This window comes from Petaurus breviceps, unplaced genomic scaffold (genome assembly GCF_028583685.1).
Source record: "Petaurus breviceps papuanus isolate PSGF00001 unplaced genomic scaffold, PetGlider_PUasm1.0 189, whole genome shotgun sequence".
Classification (NCBI taxonomy): Eukaryota; Metazoa; Chordata; class Mammalia; order Diprotodontia; family Petauridae; genus Petaurus; species Petaurus breviceps.
Window position 1 is genome coordinate 14,050,469 of NW_027185809.1, and position 22,465 is coordinate 14,072,933.

Sequence of the window (22,465 nt, forward strand, 5' to 3'; positions counted from 1 at the left end):
AATGCACTTTGCAAACTTGGATGCACTATGTGAGTGCTAGCTATTACTACCTGAAGGCATGGGCAAAATGGCCAAGATGGACACAGCCCACACTTTTGATGATCTAGACAGTATTCAACAAACATTCATTAAATCCCTACTATGTTATCTTTGGGAAGCAGGAGACTGCACATTATACTGCAGACACAAAGATGACAACAAAATATGCCTCCTCTGCCTTCAAGGAGTTTACAACCTAAAAGAGAATCTTCTACAAATGACAAGGAGGAAGAGGCAGGCCCAATGCAGAGACTACGGCAATAACACATCCGTGGCTGTAGTGTCTCCGAGCCAAAGCCTTGGGAGGTGAGGAGACAGCGAATCAAACTGCCTTGCCAGGAGCCACTGGGTTTCATCTTGGCCTGACCCAGAAAAACCCTATTGGAAGGGAACAAGAGGCCCAAGGACTCTCTGATCTTCTGTTAACCAGCTGCAGCAAGGAGCCTGCCAAAGTGCTACAGTGAGTAGGGAGCGCCCTACAGAGCCGTCTGGGGAAGGGATTACCAGGCTGATCCCCTGCCTCCAGAGCCAGCAATGGTTCAAGGTCCACAAACAGCAAGGCCCTGCCAGCGAGGGGGGACAGCAAGCATCGGGGAACTTCCCCCCTTATTGTTGTTTTCTCTTCCCTTTCTCTGGCTCGGGTATTAGACTCTGGACAGCATGCAGCCTGTGAGGTAATCTGAATTCTTTGGCAACCATCAAGCACCTGAATTCTTTAAAAACCACAGGAATTCAACAGAGAAAAGGTAAATATCCCTGCAGAGCCAGTGCTAATTAGCAAGGAGGGCTACTGAAGAAGAGCTTATAGCAGGGAGGTGCCACAGTTACTTTCAGGTCCTTTTTGAATGAATATTGCAGAGACGGTAAGAAAATAGTCCCCACATTCAAACATCACTCAGTGCTCACCATGAAACCCCCAGCTTTACTGGAACACTTATGGATCCCTGGATAAAACTTCAGTTTTCCCTGAATGTGCAGCAGATCCTTGGGTCTCTGATGGTGCATGTGGATTTCAGTTTAATTTTGTTTAATTTTATTTTTTCTGTTTCACTGGAAATGTGGGTATTAGTTTCATCTTCTAAAAGGACCTCGTCAAATCATTTAGACCTAATACTGGACCCACCTAAAGCTATAAAATCTAGTACAAAGTCGTTTTTTGGATTCCACCTCTCTGTCTGAGAAGAAAAAGAATCTGACACCATCTTAGCAGAGAAGGCTCTGGCTGCCCTTCACCCTCCCTCCAATGACACAGACCGTCAGCGCCCCCTGCTGACAACATGACATACGACTCTAAAAAGAGAGTGAAGGGGCCACCAGCATGCCTCTAAGGCAATCATACAGATTCTTGAAGCCAGAATGCGCTTTGAGAGGTCTTACATTTCAGCTTCTTCATTTAAAGATTGCAGGATTTAGAGCTAGAAAGGTTCTCTCACACATCACTTAGTCCAACACTCTGGTTTTATAGGGAAAGAACGTGTTACCCAGGAAGAGAAGTGACTTTCCCAAGGTCACACAGCTAAGAAGTCTAAAATTCGAACCTAACTCCTCTGGGTCAAAATACAATACAGCTTGGCCCCTCTGAGCAAAAACTTGAGTACCAAGAAAATAATCACTTCGGAAAATGAATTTTATTTTATTTCCTCAATATTTTACATATATATAAAAAGAACATTTTGCCAAGCTTTCTTTAAACTAGTTTCACCTTCCACTGCTTCTCTGTTTTATGAGATGATGCCGCCCATAATCATCCATCATTTGTTTTCATAAGATCTTACAAATGATTGGCAGCCATCTCTTCCTATTTGGCAAGGAGATTAAATATTTGTTCACTAAGGCTTTCTGGGTTCTATTAGTCTCTTTGTTGTAGCAATTAATTTATAGTTGTTAAGCTTCACAGTGAAATTATTACAGCAGGTATTCATGTCATTTGTGTTGTACATTTAATATTTTTGGTGTTCAATCACTTTTTAAATAAATCAAGGTTAAATTGTTTTGATTATGGGGCATCCATTTTTCTTTTATTATTCTTTTTTTTTTAATCTAATTCTGACTTTGTAAGATAGTTGATTCAGGTATAGTAGTTTGTGGATAACATTTTGCTGATTGCATAGAGCCCAGTACAGCCCTCTGTAGTGTAAACTACCGAAGAGATTAGACCTTTTAATCACTTAATCCAGTGTGGCTGGTCAGTCTACAGCAGATCAAATGGACAAAGAACTTGTGCCGCCCCTCTTCTTGCTAAGTCCTACCCTACAAAACCAATCCCAATCCATCCTGTCTCCTCTAGGACACAGACCCTTCTACCGTGTTTCCCCAATAATAAGACACTGCCTTATTATTTTTTTTTTGGACAGAAAAACACCAGAGGGCTTATTTTCAGGGGAGGGCTTATTTTAATGAACATTGACAGCAATTTTAATAAACAGGTAAATGTGAACAAAAAAATGTACCTTTATTCAATAATGAATTCAATAAAGAACAGGATGACGTGCTCACTGCTGCAGCTCTGATTGGATGCAGCTCGGAGCGCGGCGTGCGTTTCACGGGGGGAGGAAGGGGGGGACGGTGCATACAGAGGGTACCGTAATGTAGCGTGTAGCGCAGGGGATCACCTTCACTACAGTAGCAATCTCAATAGGGCTTATTTTCGGGGGAGGGCTTATTTTAGAGGAATCTTACACAGTAAGGGGAGGGCTTATTTTCGGGATGGGTCTTATTATCGGGGAAACACGGTATTATCTTCACTCATTCACTTATCTTCAATCCATCCCTATCTACAGGCTACTTCTATATGACTTACAAAGACATTTCCCTGCTCTCAAAAAAATGTCCTCCTTGATCTTACCCGTCCCCCTCTTCTACTGTCCCACACCTCTTCTGTCTGTTGATGCTAAACTCCTTGAGAAGGCCACCCGCAATAGGTGTCCCCAGCCCTTCTCCCTTCCTCCCTTCTTAACTCTGCAGTCTGGTTTCTGACCTTATCATTCAACCAAAACTGCTCTCTCCAAAATTACTAATGATTTCTTAACTGCAGAATCCAAAGACCTTTGCTCAGTCCTCATCTTTCCTGGCCTCTCTGCAGCTTTTGACCACGGTGATCTTCTTCTCCTTGACACTCTCTTCTCTCTAGGTTTTTGGGACATCATCCTTGCCCTAGTTTACCTCCTACCTCTCAGACTACTCCTTCATCCAGACCACACTGTCGAACTATGGGTGCCCCACAGGGCTTTGTCCGGAGTCCCCTTCTCTTTGCCTTCTATACCATTTTACTTGGTGATCTTATCAGTTGCTATGGATGAATTATCATTGCTGTGCTACCTCAGATTTATCCAGCCCTAACCTCTCTGCTGATTTGCGGTTTCACATCTCCAACTGCTCAGCAGATTTCTTGAACTGGACGTCACAGAAACGCCCTAAACTCAACATTTCCAAAACTGAACTCATTATTTTCACCCTACTACCTTCCCTCTTCCTAACTTAACTATTACTGTTGCGAGGACCACTATCCTCATAGTCACACAGGCTCACAGCCTATGCATCATCTTCAACTCACTCTTGAACTGCACCCTCCCTTTTTATAATCTGTTGCCAAAGCCTGTCATGTGTTCCCTTCTCTCCTCTGACACTGCCAATACCCCGGTATAGGCCCTCATCACCTCCCACCTATACTATTAAAGTAGCCTGGTGGGTCTGTCTGCCTCCAGTCTCTCTCTACTCCAAACCATCCTCCATTCTTGCCACCAAAGGGATTTTCCTAAAGCGCAAGTGCAGTCACGTCACTACTACCCCTATTCAATAAACTCCAATGGCTACCTATCACTCACCTCAAAGGTTAAATAGAAAATATTTTGTTTGGCATTCAAAGTCTTACATAACCTAGCCCCCTCTCTACCTTCCCTATTTTCTTATATTTTACTTACCACCACACAGTATTAGATCCTATAACACTGTGAACCTGTCTGCTCTGTGAACAAGACACATCACGTCCAGGCATTTTCTCTGGCTGTCCTATGCCTGGGATGCTGTCCCTCCTCCACTCTGCCTACTGGCTTCCCTCCAGTCTAAACTAAAGCCTCACCTACTACAGGAAGACTTCCCTGATCTCCCTTAATTCTAGGGTCTTCCCTCTGGATTATTTCCAATTTGTCATTTACATGGATTATTTGTACTTAGTTGCTTCCATGTCGTCTCCCCCGTTTGACTGTGAGCTCCTTGAGGGCAGGGACTCTCCTTTGCTTTTCCTTTTATTCCCAGCCTTTATCTCAGTTCCTGGCACATAATAAGTAATCAGTGTTCACCGACTGACAGATTTCAACAAGTATTTGGATAGATACCATGTAAAGCTTGTCCAACAGAATAACTAGATAGGTATCTACAGACAGACAGATATCTAGAGACAGACAAGACAGATAGTTAGGTAGACAGACAGATAGATAGATGATAGATAGACAGACAGACAGACAGATAGTTAGGTAGACAGATAGATAGATAGATAGATGATAGATAGACAGACAGACAGACAGACAGATAGATCTGGGATAACAGTATAGATGGACAAAAAGCTGGGCCCCAAGTTGAAAAGAAGGAAAACAGTGGGCTGATGTCTTTTGGGAAATTGCAAAGCTCTTTTACTGAACCTAAGCTTCCCATGAAAGCATGGGTATATCTCTTTAATATTAATATTTTACCAGTATTGCCATAGGGCATTGTAAGGCAGAACATCAATGCCCCTGAACAATCAAAGATGAGCATCACACATAGGGCAATGACTAGACGCATGGTATGTGTGAATAGGTCACAAAATATAGCCAAAGAGGAATTTCAAAGATCAGGAGTAAAAGTCATCAAGGAAGTATAAGAGAGGAAGAGAAGACAGGTTGGTAGAGCAGGGGATGATAGGTGTACAGATGCTCTATTGGTATCCTTGTGATGCTGAAAGAAAGGAAGGGATGTTTGGATGGACACCCTCATGACAGACTTTTAGGAGGGCAGGCACATGAGTCACATAAGATGGGCAGGTGTGAATGAGTTATAAACTGTGTCAAAATGGGTGAGATCACAGATCCACTAAAACACAAAAAACCAGAAATGGTAAGACAGAAAGTTTTCCTGAATTTCTAAAGTCATTTAACCCAAAACAGAGAAAATTCCAAATGCTGAATTTAAAACTAGCTGTTCAGGTTCTATTATCAGGTTAAAAATTCAAACTTTAAAATAAGATATTTATTCCAAAAAAACATAACTGAATTTACAACCTCTCCCAGAATATTTTAATATTAATATTTTATTTTAATAGGTCTATGAGAAATTATAGCTTTCTTCCATCAGCTACTTTTCTTTTGTAATCAAAGGACAGAAACAATGTAAGGAGACAGACTTCAGTAGACCTATTCCCTTCTAAAGAAGGGAAACCTCTGACATATAGATATACACTTCTAGCTACTTCTCTCCACTTTTACCTCTTTGGAAAAAGGTGTGTGTGGAGGGCGGGTCTTTCTGTGATTGCCCTTTACCCTTCCAGAAGATGAAGCTGAGATTTGATCTGGACAGCAAGAAAATGCATCTCAGTGAAAAAAAGTATCTTTTGATGCAGAGGAGCTATAGATTGGGAATGAAAGCCATTACACAGATTATGAAAGAAAAAATCAACAGGTAAACGTAAAGGATCGCCAAGAAGTTACATAGGTTCAGAAACATTACAAGAGATGCAGATAGAAAGCTTATGCATGCCTATTATAGGAGAAGTTCTTAACCTGGGATATATACATCAATTTCAATAGAACTTGGTTGGGAAAAAAAGTCACATCTTTATTTTCACTAACCTTTTGTTTCTTTTTATAATTCTACGTATTTCAGTAGCAGTCAAGTGGTGTAGTGCAGAGAGTGCTGGGTCTGGAATAAGGAAGACTTGAGTTCAAATCCAGCCTCAGACTGGCTAGGTGACTCTGGGTGAAGTGAAGTTAAGGCTAAGTCACTGAACTTCTATTACAGTTTCTTCAACTGCAAGATGGGGATAATAACAGCATCTACATACCAGGGTTCTCATGAAGATCAAATGAGTTAATATTTGTAAAGTGCTTAATTCACTGCCTGGCACATGGTAGGTGTTTAATAAATGCTCATTCCCTTCTCTTTCATTTTACACATTTAAAAACATTACTCTGAGAAGGGGTTCATCACACACAAAAAGGATTAAGAACTCCATTGTATAGTACCTATACAGTATCTTTGAAAAACAATATATAACTTTACTATATGATCCCTAATCAAGTCCAATTTGAGGCAGAAACTAATGGTGTTGGCAGAGACTGATTTGCATAGATACACATGAAAGAACAAATTTGTATTTCAGAGTAGGGGTTCTAAAACTATAGGAGTGCACATTCACAGTAGCTGACAATATCTGCGCAGAAGGAAAGGTTCCATATGGTAAATTCATAAACAAATACAGCAGAGGTTATATTCCAACAGATGAAGAAACTCAGAATTAGAATTTTATAAACATATAAAAATATGTTTATGACTTTATTTCAAAACAATTGGTTTCCTTTGTAAGTCTATCATTTCTCTGGGAATTTCACTCACTCGCCAAAGGTATCCATGACACAAAAATGCTTAAGGACTCTTGGTCTTCATTGAGAGGCCCAGTCCAGTCTTATCTATTCAACAGTAATGGTTTTTGTTCTCCATTTCTCTTAATTTTCAAGTAATGAGAGGCCAAAAACTAAGGAGTTCAAGCAACCTCTAGTGTCACCAGAGCTCAAATCCCCAAAATTTATCAAGAAAAATATAGTACTATAAATACTGCTAGTGCCACCTAAAGGTTAGAGGAAGATTAGTATCTTTTGGGGATTTAAAATGAGTCTTGGTAAAGGGCCATAATATATAACACTGGGAAGAATCTTCAAGATCATTTGAACTAATCTGCTCATTTTACAGATGACAAAAATGAGGATCAAAGAAGTTAAGGTCACCTGGGTATAAATAGCAGGACTTGGGGTTATAGCTCTAATCTATCAAAGGTCACATTTATTTCTTAAGTGATGAATTAAATAAAACCTTTCAAATTAATAAAAAGTACTAATAATACATATGCAGGGCTGCCAGTAAATAGTTCTATATTTACAAGTAGCTATAAATAAACATGTAGCCCACATTTATTCATATGCTCAGTCTAATTAATTTGTTTTCTAAAATACAAAAATGTATAAATGTGCAATGATTTTGCCAGTCATGACTACTCATGGATCATAGATCAGTTGTTATAACAAATGACATTTCTATGTGGCTTAAAGATTTGCTAACATTTTGTATATATTACATCATTTGATCTTCACAATAATAAACCAGAGATGGATACGAGTCTTATTATCACCATTTTCATGCATGAGAAATCTTAGGATCAAAGTGGTCACAGAGCCAATAAGTATTAGAAACAAGATTTAGAGAATAACACATTCAGTAAGCATCTGAACCCAAGTATTTTTGACCCTAAGTCACACTACTTTTTAATTCAAACCCAGATATTTTCCAACTCTAAGTTTCAGTTCTCTTCTATTAGACTATATAGTCCTGTCCTGTGACATAAAAACTAATGATTAAAAAAGGAAAATTATAAAGCCAGCTGACAAAAAAAGGCTAAGGTTGGAGGGGAAAAGAACAAAGAGGAGTCCTGTATTCATTTCAAATACCTTAAACAATTTCACAAAAAAATAGTATCTTTAGAATTCTGTGGGTCACTAAATTAACAAAAATGAAAACAAACTAACTTACATATTTAGTGCTATGCTACTCAAACTAACAGAGATATTAGATTATAGCCTAGACAAAATAATGAAATTCATTTGAAGAAACAAAAGGTAGAATCTCAAGGTAAATGAGGAGGAAAAGAAGAAAGGAAGTTAGGAAGAAAGTTGAAGGAAGGAAGGAAGGAAGGGAGAGAGGGAGGGAGGGAGGGAGGGAGGGAGGCAGCAGCACTTTCAGGCCTTAAAAGTAGCATTAGGTACTTGTTTAAAAAAAAACAGAAAAATAGATCAGTGAAATAGACTAGGTAATTATCTATCAAAAACAAACTCAACAATCCAGCATTCATTAAGTCCAACAATACAAAATACTAGGAGAATAACTCTCTAATAAGAATTGCTAAGACAATGACAAAAAAGCATTTAGCAAAAAGTAGGTTTAGAGTAACACTTCATATCATATATCACAACACTCTCGTGAGGGCAGAGCAAAGAGGCAGGGTAGAACCAAGATGTTGGAGAGGCAGGAAGAAGTGCAATGACATTCTCCACACCACAATCTCCTTCTAACAGATTCAGAAAATACACCAGCCAGAATCCTGGTGGGGAAATGCAAAAAAAGTCACAGTGAGCCCTCAGTCCATCCAAGAGTGGCACAGTGAGACGGACAGAGAGATCTGTCAACACTGGGGACATGGTTGGACAAGGAGCACACCAGCACCCAAGGAGAGGCTGTGGCCCAGGGCAAAAGGACATCGAACTGCTGGCTTTGTCACCCACTACCCAGGATGCAGATGCAGGACAGACTGAGAAGAGGACCCACACATGGAGTGCCCTGGTCAGAAGGCCGTAAGCACCAAGAAAGGAAGCAATTCAGAAAGCAGCAGAAGCAACTGCAATTTGACTCAGACCCCAAATGTGGAATACAGTCCCACATCCAATGTGAGACTCACATCCAACTCTCATACCCAGACAACAAAAGAATAATTAGGGCAGAAAACCTGGGTCAAAGGGTAACCTACAAATATTCTCTGAGCCAACACAGCTTCCCAGCTAGCCAATTCCAAAAGAGTTCAGCAATAAGTTTATTCTTTCTCAGACCCAAACTTTCTGCAGAGTTCAGATGACTAGGGCAGCAATCATTCTTTGCCCTGGATCTGATTACTTTGGGAGCACTGAAAGCCTAGAGGTCCCAAGCCCATCCCTGAGATTCTGGAATAACACAACACTTTATTGCCCCAATAAAGCAGCAAGGAGGGGCAGCCAGGTAGCACAGCGAGTAAGAGCACTGGCCCCAGTGTCGGGATGACCTGGGGAATCGAATCCGGGCTCAGATACTTAAGTTACTTAACCCCAATTGCTTTAAAAAAAAATAAAGCAGCAAGGAAACCAGCCCAACACTGGGGTATAGAGATCCATCTTGCCCTACTGGAAAGTCGGAGGGGGGATGTGGAAGGAGATGGGAGGGAGCAGATTGGGGAAGGAGGTATACAGTGGGATCGCTGTTTTGGGGTGGTGGGTAGGGGAGAGACAGGGAGAAAGTTTTTAACTCAAAATCTTGTGGAAATGAGTGATGTAAACTAAAAATAAACATAAAATTTAATTAAAAAAAAGAAAAGCCCAAGATGCAAAGTGAAATGTACTGTGTACAAAGTAACAGCAATATTTTAAGATGATCAGCTGTGAATTACTTAGTTATTCTCAGCAATAGAACGATCCAAGACAACTCTGAGGGACTTATGATGAGGAATGATATCCATCCCCAGAGAAAGAATTGATGGTGTCTGTAATGCAGACTGAAGCATACTTTTTAAATTTTATTTTCTTGAGCTTTTTTTTATGTTTTCTTTCACAACAGAACTATTAGGGATATGTTTTGCATCACTACACATGTATAACCTGTATTGAAATGCTTGCCTTCTCAAAGGAGGTGGAGAGGTGTGGGAAGAGAGAAAGCGAGAAAATTTGGAACTCAAACTCTTAAAAACGAATGATAAAAATTGTTTTTACATGCAACTGGGGAAAAATAAAATACTAAATAAAAGTTTAAAAAAATAAAGAAGACTAGCCCAGACCTTCCCTCCAGAAGTGCCACACAGCCCAGCCCTAACAAAGTTTGAAGTTAGGAAGTAGGCTGGAAGAATGAGCAAGCAAGAAAAGAATGCCACCATTAAAAAAGCTATGATCATGGCAGGGAGGCTCAAGATACCAACACAGAAGAGAATGGCTCTAAGACATCTATAAGTATTGCTTCACAAAAAACACATCTGGGTCACAAACTCAATTAAAATTAAACTCCATTCCTAGATGAAGCAATAGCTGTTTTGCTTTTTAAGTTAATTTTTTTTTAAATGGAATAAGAGTGCTTGAGGATAAAACTGGAAAAGAAATGAAAGCTATGGAAGAAAGAATTGGAAATGGAATTAACTAATAGTTTGGCAGAAGAGGTACAAAAGCTTGCCCGAGCAATACATCCCCTAAAAATCTGAACAGACCAAAGAGATGCAAAGGATTTCATGAGGCAAAAGGAATTACTAAAACAAAGCAAAGCCACAGAAAAAGAGAAGACAATAATAAGGTGTCTCATAGCAAAATCACCTGGAAAACTGATGAAGCAGAAAAAATTTAAGAATCATTAGACTATTGAAAAAATAGCCTAAAAAGAGCCTAGACATCAATTTTCAAGAAGTTTTCAAAGAAAACTGACAGATCTCTAAGAACCAGAGGACAAAATGGAAAATGAGAGAATACAGCAATCACCTCCTGAAAGAAATTCCAAAATCAAAACTTCCAGGAACATCACTGCTAAAATCCAGAACCTCCAGGTCAAGGAAAAAATACTGCAACCAGCCAGAAAGAAAGAATTCAAATAGTGAGGAGCCATAGTCAAAATCACATACAATTTAGCAGCCACCACTATAAAGGAGCAAAAACTTGGAATTCCAAAAGGCAAAGCATATGGACTTAAGAACCTACAATAACTTACCCAGCAAAACTGAGTGTAATGGTAGAGGGGTAAAATGGATCTTTACTTAAATAAAGGACTTCCAAGCACTGGTGGTGAAAGGACCAGAACTATATATATAGAAACTCTGAAGCACAAACACAGGAGTGAAGTGAAACATAAGAAAGTAAACACGAATGAACAATGATAAGGGACTAAACAAGGGTGAACTGCTTACATTCAAATATGGGGAGATGATACATGTGTCCCCTCTGATCTCTATCATCAGGGTTTATAAAGGGAGTCCAATGAGACAAGGCCTGAGAGTGTTTCTGTTATATCTTGATGATCTGAAGAAAAGAATGGAAAAAGACGGGAGGAGGAATGTACTAGGGAGAAGGGGAGAGGGAAAGGAAGTTTAGGGAAAATTATCTCACATAATCAAAGTACATAAGTATGTATTTATATAAGTAAGGGGGGGGCATTTGAACCTTATCTGAACTAGTCAAAACAAACAAAAATACATGCGGGTGCACACACAAACACAGTTCAGACATGCATTTCACTAGGAGGGAAAGAGGAGAGGGGAGGGGGTACTAATTTAGTACTGATAAATTTAGGACTGTACAGAAATATAGCTATTTTTTAAGTGGCAAAGAATGGGAATCTGAGGGGGTGTCCACAAATTGGGAAATGAATGAACAAGTTTTGGTATATAAATATAAAGGTACAATATTGTGCTGGAACTTTATCAGTGTAATAGCCAACTAGGATTCTAGAGGACTCATGCTGAAACATGTTGCCCACCTCCTGACAGAAAGGTGAAGGGTTAGGAATAAAATATATTTTTTCAAACATGGTCAATGAAAAATTTTGTTTTGTTTGACTGTACATGTTTGTAACAAGGCTTTTTTCTTGTTTTCCTATTTGGGGGTGGGAAAGCAGGAAGTGGGACTGAAAGAAGACTCATCTTTGTTTAAAAACAAAATGAAATTTAATTTTAAGAGATATTGTCCAAATAAATAGTCAATGATGTAAAAGGTCACATTATTTCTAAAAAATTAGAATAAAATGTATGGGAGTATAGCAAGGGGAAAAATTCTTAACCAAAGGTTGGAGATCTTAAAATATGAAATATAATTTCAATTATGTGAAATTAAAAAGTTTCATATAAAAAAAATAAAGATAGGATAAAAATGGAAACTGGCATTTAGGAAAGAACTGTTATCAGATATCTTTGATAAGGACCTTCAATCCAAGATATATAAGGAATTAGTACAAATATATAAGACCAAGAACTATTCCCAATGGATAAAAAGGCCAAAGGATATGAACAAGCAACTAAATGGCACAGTGAGTAGAACAATGAACATTTAGTTAAAAAGACCTAAATTTCAATCCTCCAAGATTCTGTGCAGCCCTGGGTAAGTCTTGTAACCTCTTTCAGCCTTAGTTTCATCATATGTAAAATGAGGAGGGTGGACTCAAGAGGCTTTAAGGGCCCTTTCAATTCTAAATCTATCCTATGATTTTTCCCAATGTTGTAAGACACTAGATACTCCAAATGCTATTTTCAAAAGATAAAGTGCAAACTATGAACCACAATATAAAAGAGACTCTTCCCAATCACTAATAATAAATGAGAGAAATGAAAATTAATTCTGAGAAAATTAATTTTATCTCACACAGAAAAAATAGACAAGTAAGACAAAACATAGGAATAGTCAATGTTGGAGGTGGTGTGGAAAGACAAGCCTATCAGTACACAGTTGGTAGAACTGTAAAATGGTTCAACCATTCTGTAAAGAAATTTAGAATCATGCTTTAAAGAGTGCCTAAAATTAAAACAATAAAACAGCAAATGAGCAATATGAAATCACAACATAAACTGAAGAAATTTTTTAAAATAATAAATAGAATCTATTACACAAAGTCACAAAAGAAATAAAGGAATACCTTCAAAAATAGAAAATATCCAAATTGAAAGAAGATCAAATATAGATCTTAAATAATCCAATCTCAGGAAAGTAAACAGAACTAGCCACAAAGGAACCACCAAAGAAATATACTATTGCACCTAATGAACTCACAGGAGAATTCTACCAAACTTTTAAAGAACAATTAGTACCTATACTATACAAATTCTTCTGAAAAATTGCAAAAGAAAACACCCTGCCAGAATCCTTCTATATTAATACATAAACTATGGAAGGATAACAAAGAAGGAGAACTACTGACCAATATCATTAATGAATTCAAAAATTTTAAATAAAATTCTGTCAAATGGACTACAGAGATTTATGCAAGAAATCATTCATTATGACCAAGTTGAATTTATAGGAGGGATGCAAAGATGGTTCAATATTAGGAAAACTATCAACATAAAAAACAAAAACACATAAAACCACAAGATTATCTCAATAGATGCAGAAAAAAAAACTTTTATAAAATAGAACACTCATTAATGCTATAAAAAAACACTACAAAGTATAACCATGTAAGGACCCTGTTTAGTCTCATAAAAAGTATCTAAAATCAAAAGCAAACATCATATGCAGTATTCTCTAGAACCTTATCCAATAAATATGTGAGTGAAACAAGTATGCCCATTCTTCCTAATATTATTTGATATATTTTTAGAAATGCTGGCAACAACAATCACACAAGAGGGAGAAATTAAGGGCATAAAAATAGCTAAAGAGGAGATAAAACTATCTCTATTTGCAAATGACAGGATGGCATATTTAGAAAATCTCAGGAATCAGCAAAGGTTAAGACAATTAACAGTTTCAGCAAAGTTGGAGTCTACAAAAATATTTCTTCAAAAATCAACAGTATTTTATATAATAACAAAAATCGAGAAGCAACGAGACATATAAAATGTCTATGAATTAATCTACCAAAGCACATAAAAGACTTGTATAGATTCAATTAAAAAGTACTTCTTAGAGAAATAAAGAACAACTTAAATAGCTGGAGGAAAAGTCAGTTCTTGTGGCTGGGCCAAGCCAGTACAATAAAGATAACAATGCTGCCAAAGCTAATATACACTGATAATGTTATGCCAATCAATACTTTACAGAATTTGACAAAATAATAACAAAACTCATTTTTAAAAGCAAAAATTTCTAGCACATCAAGGAAAATGATGAAAAGTAGTAGGGATGAAAGGGGAATGGCCCTTCCAGATCTCAAGTAATATTACAAAGCAGAAATCATCAAAATCATCTGGTAGTAGTTAAAATAAATTATTAAAAATAAAAAGATCTGGGGGCAGCCAGGTGGCACAGTAAGGGCGCTGGCCCCAGAGTCGGGAGACCTGGGTTCGGTTCTGGCCTCAGATACTCGGCACCCACACAAAAATAATTGGCCGTGTAACCTTAAGCAAGTTACTTAACTTTGATTGCTTTTAAAAAAAATAAAAAGATCAGTGGAACAAGATTAGAGAAAGGAATATAAGAAATAATGGTAATTAGCACATTTAAATATGAGGATCTTGTTTGCAGTTGAACATTCCACTCTATTCAGACACTATGCCTTGATTGATTCATTAGTTCATTACTAATTCATTAGGTAGTTCATTCCAACTACCAATATTCAAAACTAATTACTGAATGAACCTGGAAATGTGTCTACATATATTTGTGTATATGTGTGTGTGTATGAAGTATAATGAGGCCAATTTCTATAATGTGAAACAATTTGGGTTGATTCAATCTTACTAAGCTGAACAACATAATAAAAAGGAACGGAGCTAATCAACCACTGAATAGAACAGAATAGAATATAGAATCACTGAAGAAATTTCTTACCTTGCCAACCCTTCTTCATAGAGATAAATGACAAGAGGATCATAGGACGTCACAAGCACATAGAGACGTACATCAAATTTGAAATCTAGAAGAAACATTGACTTTTCAATGAAAAATAATTCCAATTACAAACTGTAAAAAACTAAATCAAACACATAGAGCATGGAAAAGACAATATTCCATCTCTATCTCCATCCCCATCCCCATTCCTTATAAAAAACTGGATTTTGTTATAATCTCAGACTACATTAGTGAGGATTTCTTCTTTAGAACAGAATTTTCAAATCAACATGATCTGACCTTAAGAACAGTGTAGCAATATCCAGCCCAATACAGACAAAGACACAATCACAACTTACCATCTATGAGCAGGGGATTGTTGATATAACGAGAGACCAGGATGTTCTCTTCCAGGGAAATTTGGTTTGGCTATAGAATAGAGAGAAAGAATTGAGAGGACAGAAGTGCTGAAGCATCGTAACATATAATATGAAGCAATGCTCCCGACCTTTTGAGAAAGACAATTAAAAAACTTCAAACACTGCTCCAGTCTTCTTTTAACCCACCTTTGTCTTTTCCATGAGCTCTGTCACTGACCAATAACAATCAAAACAATACAGGGGCAGCTAGGTGGCACAGTGAATAGAATACCAGGCCTGGAGTCAGGAGGACCTGAGTTCAAATTTGGCCTCAGAGACTTAACTCTTACTACCCGTGTGAACCTGGGCAAGTCACTTAACCCCAATTGCCCTGCCTTACCCTCTCACAAAAGCAAAAAAAAAACAAACCACAATATAAATTTACTCTATAGAATAGCTTTCACATCCTATATATCCCAAAGAGGCAGCTAGATGGTGTAGTGGATGAAGTGCTAGGCCTGGAGTCAGGAACACCTGAGTTCAAATACAGACTCCAACACTTGGTCTGATTATGGCAAGGTAAGTCACTTAATCTCTGCTTCAATTTTCCCAACTGTAAGACAGGAATAACAATGGTACCTACCTCGAAGAGGTGTTGTGTGGATCAAATGAGATAATATTAGTAAAGGTTTTTTAGCACAGTGTTGGCACATACTAGGTGCTACATAAATGCTTATTACTTTCCCCCATCTGCAAAGAGCTTTATAAACCTTACTTCAATATTTTAAGGATCTGTGATTCCATCAGGATAAGTAATGCCAAAAACCAACAAAGTTCATGACTCTTCCCGCTACAGCTTGATAGATGGTTGTAGTCAAGAAATTCATTATGTGTATATATATATATATATGCATATATATACACATATACGATTATACATACTTACATATGGTATTAGAGTTGAATGAAAAAAAAAAGAACTGCTGGTAAAAAAAAAACTTGCTTTCTTCCAATTTTAGGTGAGAAGTAAATTATAAAATGTTACCTTATTTTTAAATGACTGGCTTCTCCAAAGACTTTAAAGAACTATTCATAGTCCTTTAAAGAGCGAATACTTATAACCCCTTTGGAAAAGGGTAGGTTTTCTTTCTGTAACAGAAGGAACATGGAACAGCCTGGTTTCAAATATTAACTCTGACACTAGTGGTGTGACCAGGGGTAAATCATTTAACTGTCTAAGCCCCACTTTTCTCATCTGTAAAATGAGGATAATATGTCTATGGCATTTCCCAAGTTGATTGGGAAAAAAGTGCTTTGTAAGCCTAAAGGCACCATATAAATGTGTTATTGTATTATTATTTATTTATTGAAAATTATCTTTTGAGCATTTGTAATAGGCACTGTGGAAGAATACAAAAGAATGGGGGGGGGGGAACCACAATTCCTATCCTTGAGGAACTTACAATTTAGTTAAAGGGTTAAAATGCATAGGTGAAATGATGTAAGAAGAATATAAGGCAGCACATTCGTTTTTTTTTTTTAATTAAATTTTACGTTTATTTTTAGTTTACATCATTCATTTCACAAGATTTTGAGTTACAAATTTTCTCCCCATTTTGGCCCTACCCACCACCCCAAAAGAGCAATCCCACTGAATATCCCCTCCTCCAATCTGCTCTCTCCCATATCTTCCCCCATTCCTCCTCCGACTTTCCAATAGGGCACGGTGGATCTCTATGCTCAAGTGCCTGTATATCTTATTTCCCAGTTACATGTAAAATAATAATTATACACATATTTTTTTTCAACATTTAATTTTAAAACTTTGAATTCCAGATACTTTCCCTTCCTCCCTCGTCACCCACACTTACTGGGGAGATAAGCAATTCAATATAGGTTTTACATGTGTAGTTATGTAAAACATTTCCATAGTGGATATACTGTGAAAGACTGGCTATAATTCCCTCTATCCTATCCCACCTCCCACTTGTTCTATTCTCTACTTTGATCCTATAAATTTTCAAAAGTAGGTGCTTCCAACTTCCCTCCCCTCCAAGCCTGCCCTCCCTTTCATCATCCTCCCTCTCATCCCCCTCCACCCTACTCTCCTATAGGGTGAGATACCCTATTTAGTGTGTATGTCATTCCATCCCTAAGCCAAATTCAATGAGAATAAGGTTGAATCATTCCCTTTTGCTGTCCTGTTCTTCCCCTCCATTGTAACAGTTATCCCTTGCCTCTTCTATGAGATAATTTATCCCATTCTGTCTCTCCCCATCTCCTATCATCATATTCCTCTCTTACCTCTAAATTTCACCTTTTAAGTATCATCCCTTCCTATTCAATTGTTCCTGTACCCTCTGTCTATGTATACCTGTACACATACATACACACAATCACATATGTATTCATATGCCCATATACCCTACTATATATAGACATATATGAATACATATATACATATACATACATACACACACACTTCTATTCCCTTCAACTATTTTCATACTGAGAACAGTTTCATAAGTTACAATTATCATTTTTCCATGTAGGAATGTTAATAGTTCAACTTTGATAAGTTCTTTATGATTTCTTTTCCCTGTTTACCTTCTCCTGCTTCTCTTGCTTCTTGTATTTGAATGTCAAATTTTCTATTCAACTCTGGTTTTTTCATCATGTATGTTTGAAAGGCCTCTATTCAATTGAATGACCATATTTTTCCCTGAAACATGATACTCAGTTTTGCTGGGTAGGTGATTCTTGGTTTTAATCCCAGCTCCTTTGAACCCCAGAATATCATATTCCATATAGATCCCTCAGAATAGAAACTGCCAGATCCTGTGTTATCCTGATTGTGTCTCCACAATATTCAAATTGTTTCTTCCTGGCTGCTTGTAATATTCTCTCCTTGATCTGGGAATTCTGGAACCTGGCTATAATATTCCTAGGAGTTTTCTTTTGGGGATCTTTTTCAGGAGGTGATCGGTGGATTCTTTCAACCTCTATTTTGCCCTCTGGTTCTAAAACATCAGGGCAGTTTTCCTTGAGAATTTCTTGGAGGATGATTTCTAGGTTCTTTCCTTACTCATGGCTTTCAGGTAGTCCAATAATTTTTAAATTATCTCTCCTGGATCTATTTTCCAGGTCATTGGTTTTCCCAATAACATATTTAACCTTGTCTTCTATTTTTTTCATTTGTTTGAATCTGTTGAATAGTATCTTGATTTCTCATAAAGTCACTTGCTTCCATTTGCTTCAATCTAATTCTGAAGGAATGATTCTATTCAGTGAGCTTTTGAGATTCTTTCTCCATCTGGCAAATTCGGCTGTTTAAGGCATTCTTCTCCTTATTGGCTTTTTGAGCCCCTTTTGCCATTTGAGTTAGTCTGTTTTTCAAGGTGTTCAGTCAGGTTGTTGACTCTCATTTCATAATTTTCTTGCATCATTCTCATTTCTCTTCCCAATTTTTCCTCCACTTCTCTTATCTGGTTTTCAAAATCCTTCTTAATCTTCTCTATGGTCTGTAAGCAGCTTATATATTTCTTGGAAGCTTCTGGTGCAGGAGTTCTGACTTTACTGTATTTCTCCTGTTCCATGCTTTGATCCTTTTTGTCCCCAAAGTAGAAGTGTATAAAGTCAGATTGCTGTGCTTGCTTTGCTTCCTTTGCTTGTTCATGTTGCCCCTCAATTACTTGACTTTTGAGCTTTTTGCCACAGTAGAACTCTGCTACCAGAGAGGGGAGCTTTGTCCCAAATCACAGGGGTTTTCTCACTGCTGGAGCTATTAGTTGACTGCCTTCTCTGAAGCATCCACATGCTCTGGTAAACTGGTCATGCACCCCAGGACCTCTACCCTAGACAGTGATCCAGATCCAAGCAAATTAAAGCAAGAGCGATTACCCCTCAGACTGGTCGCTTGGTACCCCTACAATCTGCAGGCTAAGAGCTTTGAAGAAGCCACACAGCAGCAGCTGCACAGCCACCATGCCTCAACAACTTCTTCCTCCAGGGGGCAAAGGCCGGACTGCACTCCCAGCCTCCCAGTTCCCAAAGTCCACACTGCACTGACCTCTCACTTTGTCCTTAGCATCTATGGGTTGATAATTCTGGAAACCACCACAGCTGCTGGTTATCTGAAGTCCCTCCAGCCTGTGGCTGGATGTGGCCACCCTGAGGCTAAAACCTTAGTCTCTGGCGGGGCTGGGGTCAGCTCCCAGAGGGCTGTGCTGGCCCCTTCCTGCCGGGGTGTCTTCAGTGGGAGGTTAGCTTCTCTCTGTCATTTTATGGGTTCTGTAGGTCCAAAGTTTGTTTAGAGTCATTTTTTACATGAATTGCAGGAGGTGAAAGTGGGAGCCACACGTAAGTCCTGTTTCTACTCCACCCAAGGCAGTACATTTGTAAGGACACAAGGATACAAAATGAGACTAAATACACTGAAGAGATACTAAGTGGAAGAGTGATCAAAGTTAGATGGGATAAATCTGGGAAAACTTTTTGAGTAAGAAAGAACTGAATCAAACTCAAGAAGACATCAAGTACCTAGTAAAGAGACCATGGATATCAAACACAAGAAAAAGGCACTTGCAAAGGTAAACAGATGGGAAAATTGAGTTATTTAAAGGAAGTAGATATCAGGATAGTTTGGCTAGTGCAGAGATCAAACTGACAAAGCATGAAAGATCTACATTTAGAGAAGTATAAGAAGTCCAGATAATTGAGACATCTCAATGCAAAGGGAAAGCTTAGATGTGATAATATGGTTAAAAGAAAGGCAGACAGGCATAGTCAGTCAGTCAATACGTATTTATTAAGTGTCTATTTTATGCCAGATACTGTGCTAAGTGCTAGGAATATAAAAAGAGGCAAAAGACAGTCCCTGACCTTGAGGAGCTCACATTCAAGCAGGGTAGGAGACATGCAAACACAGACCTACAGAGAAAGCTATATACAGGATAAACAGGAAATCATTTTAAAAGATAAGGCACCAGAATTAAGAGTTCGGAAAGGCCTCCTACAAAAAATGTGATTGTAGGTGGGATCTGAAGAAAGTCAGGGAAGAGAAGAAACAGAGATGAGGAGAGAGAGCATTCTAGGCAAGGGAGAAAGAGAAAGTGCCAGGACCTGAAAGATGAAGTGTCTTATTTGTGGAATAGCAAGGCCAGTGTCACTGGATCAAAGAGTACATGTCAAGGAGTAAGGTGAAAGAAGGCTGGAAAGGTAAGATGAGGCTATTATGAAAGGCTTTGAATGCCAAATAGAGAAATTTGTATTTGCTTTTGGAGGCAATAAGGAGCCACTGAAGTTTACTGGGTAGCAGGGTGACATGGGTAGACCTGAACTTTAGGAAAATCACTTTAGTGTTTGAATAGAGAGAAGCCTAGAGTGGGAAGAGACCTGAGGCAAGTCGACCCCCTCATCAGGCTATTGTAATAATCCAAGCATGAGCTGATGAGAACCTGTAGACCTGCACTACAGTGGTGGCAGTGTCAGAGGAGAGAAGGGGAACCTATAGGAAAGATGTTGCAGAGGTAAAAGCAATAAGTCTTGGCAACAGAACCCATATTTGAAGGGTAAGAGATAGTGAGGAGTCTAGGATGACACCCAAGTTGTAAGCCTGGGAGGATCATGATGCTCTCAACAGTAAAAGGGAAGTTCGGAAGGAGGGGGGAAATAATGAGTTAAGTTTTATAGACATGTTGAGTTTTAGATGTCTGCTTGACATGCAGTCTGAGATATATGAAAGGCCATTGGAGATGTGAGACTGGAGGTCAGCACAATGCCTGATACAAAATAGGTGCTTAATGGATGTTTACTGACTGACTGACTGACTACTAATAACACTCAAAATAAGTTCCAGAATAGGAATAGGATAGCTAGATTTGAGAATCAGCTGCATAGAGATAAGAATTTAATTTATGGGAGACAGAGGTCACTAAGTGAAGCAGTACTGATGGAGAAGAGAACATAGTAGAGAACTCTAATACATACTGGCTTTGTATGTTCCTAACCCCCAAGTAACTTAATCTCTGGGTGTCACAGGAAACTCTCTAAGACAGAAAGTTGCAAAAGTTATTGACCTACATGGGATGAGCAATTTGCCTCATCAGTTCACAAAATTAAAAAAGATGGGTAGAAGCAAGTGGTTATAGTAGCTGCAGCTATGAAAACCAGGATGCCATCGTGCATGGAGTATATAGTGCCCAGAGTCAGAAAGGCCAAAGTGCAAATCCTACCACGGAAACTTATTAGCTGCATGACCCAAAGCAAGCATTTTCCCTATCTAAATATCAGTTTCCTCTTCTGTAAAGTATTAATATGCTGGATATAACAGCACCCACCTCACAGAGCTGTGGTTATAATGAAATAAGATTAAGTAGGAAAATCACTTTGCAACTTTCAAGGAGCTGTAATAACGATGGCAGTGATGGTGATGAAAATAATGAAAATACTGTCTGAGTAGATTTTTCTAACAACTATATATAAGATTAACTAGAATAGAAGCTAACATAGGCAGCCTAGGTATGAGTCCATTGAAATAGAAGACAGAAGGAGACAAGGATTCCACCAATGCTGTGGCCATGGAATCAAAGAGAAAGGGACAATTGTAAACAGTGTGAAGATGGGAAGGCTGAAACACAATTTAAGTGCCTGGTCTGAGAAGGTAATTAGTGGTGAGACAGTACACAAATTTATTTTTATATATGGTTCATTAAAGCGCCCTACTCAAAAAGCAAAGCAGGTGGGGAGAAGTGGGGAGAATGGGAAGAAGGAAAGGGAAAAGGCATTTATTAACGACCTCCTGTGTGCCAGTAAGCTCTTCACAATTATCACCTCATTTGATCTTCATGACAACTGTGGGGAGTATTAATATCAGCCCCAATTTACAGCTGAAACAACAGGCAGACAGAGTGACTTGCCTGGGGTCACACAGTGAGTAGTGTCTGAGGCCATATTTAAACTTGGGTCTTCCTGACTCTGGGCCCATAGCTCTAGCCACATCCAAGCTCTACCAGCTTCCAAGGTGATGAAATGCAGAAAGGAACCGTGCCATTTAGAAACAGATGAAAGAGAAAAACTCTTATATAGGACCAAGAGAGGGAAGGAGAGAGAAAAAATCTTGGACTCTACTCCTAAATCCCTCGTCTCTGATAGAGGAGAATTTTGCCTTATCTTGCCAGTGGCCTAGGCCTCCATGCCATTTCCTGGCCATCTCTTCACCATGTCCCTGTATATGTAACCTTTCCCTAAAACTTTTCAGAACCCCTTTGTGTGTTGTCTTCCCCTATGAGAAAGTAAGCTCCTTGAGGGCAGGGACTGTCTTGCTCTTATCTGTATTCCCAGTACTTGGCACAGTGGCTGGTTCATGTTGTTGTTCAGTTGTTTCAGTCATGTCCGACTCTTTGTGACCTCATTTGAGGTTTTCTTGGCAAAGATACTGGAGTATCAGGGGGCAGAGTCAAGATGGCAGTGTAGAAACAGGACTTCCCTGGGTTCCACCTCCCCCAATTCATGTAAAAGGGGACTCTTAACAAACTTAGGAGCTACAGAACCCACAAAATGACACAGAGA

General features: G+C 38.6%; 1 protein-coding gene across 16 annotated transcripts in view; it reads right to left on the bottom strand.

Annotated features, from left to right (window-relative positions):
- Positions 1-22,465, bottom strand: part of TTLL5 (tubulin tyrosine ligase like 5) — a 414,008-nt gene that overhangs the window by 337,699 nt on the left and 53,844 nt on the right. For all 16 annotated transcript variants that reach the window (XM_069091917.1, XM_069091923.1, XM_069091924.1 and 13 more), the window contains 2 exons: positions 14,897-14,966; positions 14,538-14,622 (listed from right to left, as the gene is read on the bottom strand). In XM_069091917.1, the coding sequence (XP_068948018.1) occupies positions 14,538-14,622; positions 14,897-14,966 (155 nt within the window). The remainder of the gene's footprint in view (positions 1-14,537; positions 14,623-14,896; positions 14,967-22,465) is intronic.